At 50.2% G+C, this 9,547-nt stretch overlaps 1 protein-coding gene across 3 annotated transcripts in view; it reads left to right on the top strand.

Moving 5' to 3' along the window:
* Positions 1-7,629, top strand: part of PRKD2 (protein kinase D2) — a 31,674-nt gene extending 24,045 nt beyond the window's left edge. For 2 of the 3 annotated variants that reach the window (XM_089902668.1, XM_022585282.3), the window contains exons 16-19: positions 444-542; positions 4,091-4,358; positions 5,762-5,847; positions 6,182-7,609. In XM_089902668.1, coding sequence (XP_089758794.1) covers positions 444-542; positions 4,091-4,358; positions 5,762-5,847; positions 6,182-6,394 — 666 coding nt within the window. In that variant the 3' untranslated portion in view covers positions 6,395-7,609. Of the gene's footprint in view, positions 1-443; positions 543-4,090; positions 4,359-5,761; positions 5,848-6,181 lie in introns of all 3 variants that reach the window. The other variant, XM_089902669.1, reaches the window with a different exon arrangement.
* Positions 7,630-9,547: the final 1,918 nt, after the last annotated feature.

The following is a 9,547-nucleotide window of genomic DNA, read 5'->3' on the forward strand; positions in this document are numbered from 1 at the left end:
ACAATCCCCCCACCTCTTAAAGGTGTTACGTTTAATTTATAACACGTCATGTTGGTATTGTTTGTATTGTTTCCATTTTTTTTATGGCTGAAAAATATTTTTTAAAAAATGGAATCACACAATAGTACCTCCTTGAAAGCCACTGCTTTATTCATAGCACTTTTTCATCATGATCCACATGCCAAAGTGTCTCAGGAGCTTCCCAAATCTCTGCTCCAGTTCAGCCTTCCTAGAATTGTATGTCCAACTCCTGTCTCTGATGGAAATGGTTCTGGAGTTTTGAAATTCTTCATTGGTGCTCCAGTGCCTCCCCTAGTGCTGGGGGGCATCTTTAGGGGTACAGAGTGGGGCATGGATGGGGTGTGGAGGGCTGGCTGCTGAGGGCAGAATCTTGGGGCAGGGACCTTTCTAACTTTCTTACTGGCTCCATTGCCTCCCCTCAGATCCTGGTGGCTTTGAGACACCTTCACTTCAAGAATATCGTCCACTGTGACTTGAAACCGGAAAATGTGTTGCTGGCGTCAGCCGACCCATTTCCTCAGGTCAGACATGTCTCCTCCTGATTTGGGGAAGTCCATCCAGTACTGGTGGTGGGTGGGGATTGTATTAATCAAGATAATTAATCAGACACAGAGACCCAAGATAATGGCCTAAATGAGATAGAGGCTTGTCTCTCGCTCGTGTAGGGTCCAGCATAAGCATTTTGAGGGTGAAAAAGCAGTTCCATGGTGTTGGGACCACAGCTCCTGCTGTCTTGTTCTGGCCTCTCTATGATGTTGCCTGGTCTTCATGGTCCATGATGTGCTGCTGCCGCGCCCCCAATTGTAAAAAGATAATGGGGGTGGGAGGAAGGGAGGAAAGAAACGGGGTAGAAGAAATGGATACACCCTTTACCTTCCCTAAGGCAATACTTTGAAGTTGCATGGGGCACTTCTCACATCCCATTGACTGGAACTTTATCACGTGGTCATGGCTGGCTGCAAAGGGAACTGGGAAATGTAGTTTTCTTTCTGGGGGACCATGTGGCTCATTAAAAATTCAGGATTTTTATGAAGGGGAGAAGCAGAGAACAGATATCAGAGGGGGGCCACTGGTAATGTCTTCTGTGGGTCTCTTAGGAAAACAGTTTTGATGAGCCTCCGACTAGTCGATGAGGACCCCCTTGGGGCAGAACCAGATTAAGCAAGAGTGATGGTGGTAACAGCTACAGTTGATTGTGTGCCTACTGTGTTTATGGGCCTTTAGTTACAGGTTCTCATTCAGCCCTTCCACATCCCTGTGAAGTTTTTGCTTTATTATCTATGTTTTGTGATTATTTCATTTCATTTTAAAAGTTCATTTTGGTCACCAGCTAAAAATTACTGTGTGCCTGCTTTGTGCCAGGCTCCATGCTGGGGCATTAGGAACTGTGGTAAGTAGAGACATCCCCGTCTCTATGCTCACTGGTTTACAGCGGGGGGGGGGCGGGGGGGGGTGATTTTGCCCCCCGGGGGACATTTGACAATGTTGGAGACATTTTTGGTTGTCACAACTGTTTGGGCGGGGGCAGTTGCTACGGGCATCTAAACACCCTACTGTGCACAGGACAGCCCCATAACAAAGGATTATCTTTCCCTCATGTCAATAGTGCAGTGAATGAGAAACTCTAGCTTCGAGCAGTAATATCCGCTAGAAATATAATGTGAACCATATGTGTAATTTTACATTTTCTAGTAGGCACATTTTAAACAGTGAAAAGAAACTGGTGAAATTAACTTTAATAATTATTTAGTATATCTAAATATGACAATTTCAACATGCAATCAGCATAAACATTATTGAGTTTTTTTTAATTAAAAAAAGTATATTTATTTATTGGTTTGTTTGGCTGCGCCGGATCTTAGTTGCAACATGCAGTATCTTTAGTTGCGGCATGTGAACTCTCTGCTGCAGCATGTGGGATCTAGTTCCCTGACCAGGGATCGAACCTACGCCCCCTGCACTGGGTGCATGGAGTCTTAGCCACTGGACCACCAGGGAAGTCCCAGCATAAACATTATTAATGAAATATTCTTTCTTTTCATACTGTGTTCCAAATCCGGTGTGTATTTTACACTTACAGCACATCTCAATTCAGATATTAAATTTCTATCAGAAATACTCAGTTTTGTACTTAGATTTCATAAAATTAACCGTTGGGAAAGTAGATGACACACCCAAGTTGTCCCAAGCATATTTAAAAGTTTTCCAATAACAAAATCTAGAATCCCTTTTTATTTTTATTTTATTTTTTATTTTTGACCGTACCGCACGGCACGTGGGATCTTAGTTCCCCAGCCAGGGATCAGACCCATGACCCCTGCAGTGGAAGTGCGGATTCTTGACCACTGGACTGCCAGGGAAGTCCCTAGGATCCCTTTTTAAATATAAATTAATTAAAATTAAATAGAAAGTAGTTCCTCAGTTGCACTTGCCACATTCATGTGCTCAGCAGCCACATGTGGCCAGTGGCCACCATATTGGACAGCAAAGATCATAGAGGGAAGAGCAAATGTTGATCACATTGTCCCAAAAATGTAATTATATCTGTGATGAGTTCCGTGACACAGTTCTATGAGCTCACGTAACTGTATAGCCCAGTGGAGAGTCAGAGAAAACCTATCTGAAGAAGGAGTAGTTTTCTGGGGGGACAAGTGTTCTAGGCAGCTGGAACAGCCTGTGCAAAGGCCCTGTGGTGGAAAGATCTGTACTTTTGGTTTTTTAACAGCTTTATTGAGATATAATGCATATACTATACAATTCAGCGATTTAAAGTATACAATTCAGTGGCTTTTAATGTATTCAGAGCTGTGCAACCATCACCACGATCAATTTTGGAATATTTTCACCACCACAAAAGAAACCTCATACCTCTTAGCCAACATCCTCCAGTCCCATCATCCCCCCAACCCACAACCACTAATCTGCTTTCCATGGATTTGTCTGTTCTGAGCATTGCATATAAATGGAATTAAATATATGGAATATACAATAATATAATATGTGGTCTTTGTGACTGGCTTCTTTCACTTAGTTAATGTTTTCAGGGTTCATTTATGTTGTAGCATGTGTCAGTACTTCACTTCTTTTTATGGCCATATAATATTCCATTGTAAGATAGGTAGAAAAGGGTGGATCTTAGAAAAGGAAAAGACTATAAGGTCTGTCAAAAGGGCAAAGGATCTTAGGAAAGGGTGGTTTGGCTGTCACATTGAGATTTGGGTCAGGGGTTGGGGTGTGGCTGTTTTTGAAGGCAACAGAGGCTCAGGGCAATAGTCAGCCAGAGGAGGGTTTTGTGTAGGGGAGGGACAGTATGTGAATAGAGGTAGCAGCTGCCCATGGACTGGTAAGCAGCAGACAGGGCCTTGAACCCAGATATTGCTGACTCTAAAGCCTGTCCATGACCCTAGACTGCCCCCAACAAGGGCAAGGTAAGTTCTCACCTGTTACCGTCTGGATACCATCGTCAGAGATTTACATGTTAATCCCCAGGGAAGCCTGAGCGGCAGCTGCCGTTAACATTCCCAAGCCAGAAGAGCAAACCCGTGCTGGGAGAAGTTAGGTCCCTCCGCTGAGATCACCGAGGATCGCTCTATGCCTGCCGCTGCTCCTGACATCTTCCATATATTTCAATTCATACACCCTACCCTTTAAGTAGGAACTGTTAGCATCTCCGCTGTGCAAAAGAGGAAGCAGAGGCACGAGGAAGTTGAGACCTGCTCGATGTGACAGAGGTCAAGTGGCAGGGAGCCTTTACGGACCCCTCACTGCATGCCGGGCATTTATTGTCCTGTGAGCTTTAGATGGATCAACTCAGGGAATCCTCGCGGCCGCCCTCTGATACAGGCGTTGGTACGCTCCCCCTCGTCCTCCTCCTCCTCGTACAGATGAGGAAACTGAGGCACAGAGAGAGGAAGTCACTTGCCCAGGGTCACCCAGCTAGTGAACAGAGGAATCTGGATTCGAACCAGCGTTCGAGTTTGTCTGGAATACCGTGGTGGGGTACACTTGCGGAGGGGCGGGAAGCACGACCTCCACACACCCTCAGACCCTCTACCCTTCGCCTCCGCAGGTGAAGCTGTGTGACTTCGGCTTCGCGCGTATCATCGGCGAGAAGTCGTTCCGGCGCTCGGTGGTGGGCACGCCGGCCTACCTGGCGCCCGAGGTGCTGCTCAACCAGGGCTACAACCGCTCGCTGGACATGTGGTCAGTGGGCGTGATCATGTACGTCAGCCTCAGTGGCACGTTTCCCTTCAACGAGGACGAGGACATCAAAGACCAGATTCAGAACGCTGCCTTCATGTACCCAGCCTGCCCTTGGAGCTGCATCTCAGCGGGAGGTGTGGGACTCACCTGACCCCTGGGCCGAGGAGAGGGCAGAGGCCCCCTGGTGGGGGCATGGTGGGAAGAATGGGCGGGGCCGCAGGAGGGTTGGGCCCTAAGATCAGCCTGGTGTCATGAGGGTGGAGCCTAGTGATGGGGCAAGGGCATGGGGAGGGCCGTCTTTTAAACAGGGAGGCACCAGGACCTGGGACGTTGGGGTAGGGACTCAAGAGGGTGTATGGAACCAGGGTCCCTAGACTCAGGCCTAGACTAGGTCATGTGATTTGGAAAGGAAGTGTCCTAGCAGCGCAAAGACAGACCCTTGCCGCCTTGGGGGCTAAGACTTGGCTTGTCTAGGGTGGGACCAGGAGAGGGACTAGACCTGAGAAAGCCAACGGGCTGGGGTGGCCAAGAGAAGGAACCGATCCTCCCAAGGCACTGGCTGGGACCTGGAGTCTTTGGGGTTATGGCCCCAAAAGGGTTAGTCCTGCAGAAGCGGTGGGACCATGGGGCAAGGTTAAGAAACACGGGCTTGGCTAATTTGCTGGGTATTGGGTCTGTGACTGGGATGGAGATGGGCCTGGGGCCCTGGTGTTGGATCCAGTGATGGAGGGAGCTGGTTTAGGGGCATGGCTAGAGGAGGGGCAGGGCCATGGAAGGTTTCTGAAGCTGTCCAGGAGAAGGACTGACCGGCCCTGAGACCAAAGTCACACCTGGAACCTGGGAGCAGGTGGAGCTCAGAGAAGCATATGGTGGCAGGGGTTGGGGGCCGGGATGGAGGCAGATCTTGGGATCTCTGCATATAGGGGCTGTGGCGTTGTGACCTGCTAGTGTGATGCGCCTGCCGACTTCAAGATGGGCCTGGGAAAATTAAGTCCTGAGGCCGTGGCTCTGGGGCAAAGCCAAGTATGAGGGTGAGCTAAGGGCAGGGCTAAGATACTGGGGTGCATCAAGAAGCCTTAGATAAGTTAGAACAAGGGGCAGGTCCTGAAGCCAGAAGCTCAGGAGGACAGGAAGTGTGGGAGGGAGGTTAGTTAAGACAGTCATTTGGGAGCTCCCTGCTGGTCTAGAGGTTAGGACTCTGCGCTTTCACTGCTGTGGCCCAGGCTCAATCCCTGGTCGGGGAACTGAGATCCTGCAAGCCAAGATCCTGTATGTACTTGTGTATGACAAAACTTATGAAGGTGACATAGGAATGGGGAAAGTGAGGTAGAGACTTGGAGAAGAGATGGAGGATCTGGTGCGTGCCCCGTGAGGGGTGGGGTAAATGTGTAATTTAATGAGGAAATGGGCGGGTGAGGCCTTCATGCCAGGGAGGGAGGAAGGCCCGGGTGGTAGGCTAGGAGGCTGGGATTCCTGTTGGAGGAGGGACGGCCCCACACCCCGCAGGGCTTGAGCCGTCTCTCTCCTTCCCGTGCAGCCATAGACCTCATCAACAACCTACTGCAGGTGAAGATGCGCAAGCGCTACAGCGTGGACAAGTCTCTCAGCCACCCCTGGTTACAGGTGATGCAGGGGCGGGGCTGAGAGCGAAGTGGGAGGGGCTGGCCCATTGGCTGGGTTAGAGGAGGGGGTGGAGCCGTATCTCTTACTGGCTGCTAAGGTAGTGAAGGGGGTAGGTACGTTTTTCAGGGACGTGGAACGTGGCTGAGCCTCCCATTGGCTGGGCTGTAGAAGGGGGTGGAGCTAATTGGCTGGGTAGGTTGTGAAGGGTGTGCCTTCACCTTCCCTCGTACCCGGCTTCTCACTGGCAGGGCGGGTCATATGGGGGCGAAGCTCTGGCCGCTATTGCCTGCCCTTGGTGCAGCACCCAAACTAACCCCTGTTCTCCTCCGCCCAGGAGTACCAGACGTGGCTGGACCTCCGAGAGCTGGAGGGGAAGATGGGCGAGCGGTACATCACACACGAGAGTGATGATGCGCGCTGGGAGCAGTTCGTGGCAGAGCACCCGCTGCCCGGGCCGGGGCTGCCAGCCGACGGGGAGCTCGGCGGAAGCCTCCCACCCCGGGACCACGAGATGCAGGGGCTGGCCGAGCGCATCAGTGTCCTCTGAGGCCTCGTGCTCCCGCCCTGGCTGCCTCTTGATGCTCTTCTCCTGTCTTCGGAGAGGGGTCCTCCACGCCTTCCCAGCGATGAACTGTTCTAGGGGAAGCAGCTTCCAGCCCAAACTGGACACGCCCCGGGGGAGGGGCATGGCGGGGCTGGAGGCAGGGGCCGGGGTTATTTACAAAGCTAATTCCCCAGCAATTAAAACGGACTCATCCCTGGCCCAATGGCCTTGATCTTTGGCCACACCGCACTCTCCTATCATTAGTTTGTTGTTCACCCAGATGGAGTTCACCTGGAAAGAAGATGGGATGGAGGAGGGATGGGGGAGGAGCATTGAAGGGAGAGGAGTTTTGGAAGGAGAACTAACTGGGGTAAAAAATATACACAGGGGGCTTCCCTGGTGGCGCAGTGGTTGAGAATCCGCCTGCCAATGCAGGGGTCAGGGGTTCCAGCCCTGGTCCGGGAAGATCCCACAGGCTGCGGAGCAACTAAGCCCGTGCACCACAACTACTGAGCCTGCGCTCTAGAGCCCGCGCGAGCCACAACTACTGAGCCCACGTGCTACAACTACTGAAGCCCGCGTGCCTAGAGCCCATGATCTGCAGCAAGAGAAGCCACAGCAATGAGAAGCCCGCGTGCCTCAACGAAGAGTAGCCCCGGCTCGCCGCAACTAAAGAAAGCCCGCACACAGCAACAAAGACCCAACGCAGGCAAAAATAAATTAATTAATTAAAAAAAAAATATATATATATATACAGAGGGAGCACTGCCAGGAGGGAGGACTAGAAGGGGAACTGTGGAGGAGCATAGAGAGGAGAGGGAAGAGTAATGGAGGAGAGATGGAAGGAATGTGATCGGAAGGGGGAAGGATTTATAGAAAATCAAGCAATCTCATGGCTTAACGGTTTAATTTTTTATTTGGTGTTATTGCTACTAATCACAACTATTAATAACAATGACGTTAGCACAAGTCTGGTCCATGGTAGAAAGCTGATACACAATAGTTGGTATTTTCTTTTAAATTGATGCGATGACTTGTCTACACACTGAATGTGCTCATTCGTTGGTTCATCCATTTCTCACACTGTGCTGGATGATGCTGGGGACACGGTGGTGACTGAGACAGCCCAGGTCCTGCCTTCAGGGGGGTTCACCATCCAGTGGGGGAGACAGACCTGTTCCCTGTGAGTGATGACCCAGAGTGGGGAGGGCTGGAATGGGAGAGCCCAAGACGGTGGGGCAGCCTAGAGGGAGCCTGGGGGTCTGTGGGGCAGCTCTTCTGAGCTGACTTTTTTTTTTTTTTTAATATTTGGCTGCACCAGGTGTTAGTTGCGTTATGCGCGATCTTCATTGCGGTATGCGGATCTTTAGTTGCGGCATGCGGGATCTAGTTCCCTGACCGAGGGTCGAACCTGTGCCCCCTGCATTGGGAGCGTGGAGTCTTAACCACTGGGCCACCAGCGAAGTCCCTGAGCTGACTTCTTAAGGTTCACCTTGGCCCTGAGGTTGTAGACAGAGGGAACCTCTCTCTTCCTTTGACCCCTGCCCTTCAGCTCCCTAGCTCCCCATTGTTCACTCAGATTTTTGGCCCTACAGCTGAAGGCAAGCAATCAGAGCATGCATGCACTTAGACAAGTTCTCTTTACACCTTGGTCACGCTTGGAGTTACACGCCATAGTTAGAGGTTTTCCCGAGCCCCATAAAAACAGGGTGGTATTTAGCAGCCAATTTAGGCTAGTACCCAGAGCTTACGCTCCAAGTCTTTCCAATTTATATCAATTAGTCCATCTGCTGGTCGGTTCCGGAGTTGCACCTCTTTAGTTTGAAAAAGCTAAATGAACTTCAGTCAATGAGGATCTCCAAATGAGCCAGAACACCTCCGAGGCATAATCCAAGCCAGTACTATGGGGGAATAAATGTCTCTTAGACTCCATCCTGAATGCTTCTCCTAAAACTGACTGGTCTAAAATCCAGGAGTGTAGACAACAGAGACCCAAATCCATCTGCAATGATACAGCCAGTCCAGGAAATGTATGGAAAGGCCTGGTCCTTGACAGTCACACCGCTTCTATCGTGGCCACGAGTTTTGTCAACATTCTGAGACCAAAAATTAGAGACATGATGAAAAACACCATGTTAGCTGGAGAAATGCCTTGATTCCAGAACTCCAAGAGAGCCCAACATGAAGATGCAGGGAAAAAAAAAAAATCCACACAGTCCAGTTTAAGACTCTGCTACTTAAACAACGGGAGAGGAAAAGAAAAAAAAGGTCCATCCTATCAGGGCCATCACAAAACACTAAACCAAATCTTGACAGAGACAGCTATAGGTACTGTAAAGAAAAGGGACGTTGGATTTGAGACTGTCCAGCTTTAAAATACAAAACGGAATTGGATTCAGTCTCCTCAGGGACTCCCAGCAGATTTTTTCCTCTGTGTCCACAAACACCCTTCAACCCACAGAGGGAAATGACCATTCTCATTAATGGATGTGCTAGCCCCGGCTTTGTAGATACAGGGGCCACCCCACCCCCTTAAGTATTTCATAGTCCCCCCCCCACCCCTTACCCTCCCTTGGTGCCCAGCAATGATTTTTAAATTGATTTATTTGATTTATTTATTCATGGCTGCATTGGGTCTTCGTTGCTTCTTAGTGGCTTGCTTCTTGCGGGCTACTCTCCGTTGCGGTGCATGGGCTTCTCACTGCAGTGGCTTCTCTTGTTGCAGAGCACGGGCTCTAGGCGCGTGGGCTTCAGTAGTTGTGGCGCATGGGCTTAACTGCTTCGCGGCATGTGGGATCTTCCCAGACCAGGGCTCGAACCCGTGTTCCCTGCATTGGCAGGCAGATGCTTAACCACTGCGCCACCAGAGAAGCACCCTGCCCAGCAATGATTGCCATGAGATGCCACAATTTGCCACACCGTTGTCTAAGCCACTCTCCGTCCGTCTTGTTAGGCCCCTTACTACCCAGCACAGTTTCTTAGATTATTCCAATAAGTCTTTCAGGAAGGGATGTTTTATCATTTGGGAACATTAACATTTCATGTTCACAAGAGAGCCTCTTTTTCCCAGTCCCTGACTGCCACTGTCCATCTTAGATCACTAATCTCCCTCACCCCCCAGAAAAAAACCCATCAACCTCTCCCTGAGGCCCACAG

The sequence above is a fragment of the Delphinapterus leucas genome, chromosome 20 (genome assembly GCF_059928025.1).
Source record: "Delphinapterus leucas isolate spDelLeu-1000000601 "Yukka" chromosome 20, BTC_Dleu_Yukka2, whole genome shotgun sequence".
NCBI lineage: Eukaryota > Metazoa > Chordata > Mammalia > Artiodactyla > Monodontidae > Delphinapterus > Delphinapterus leucas.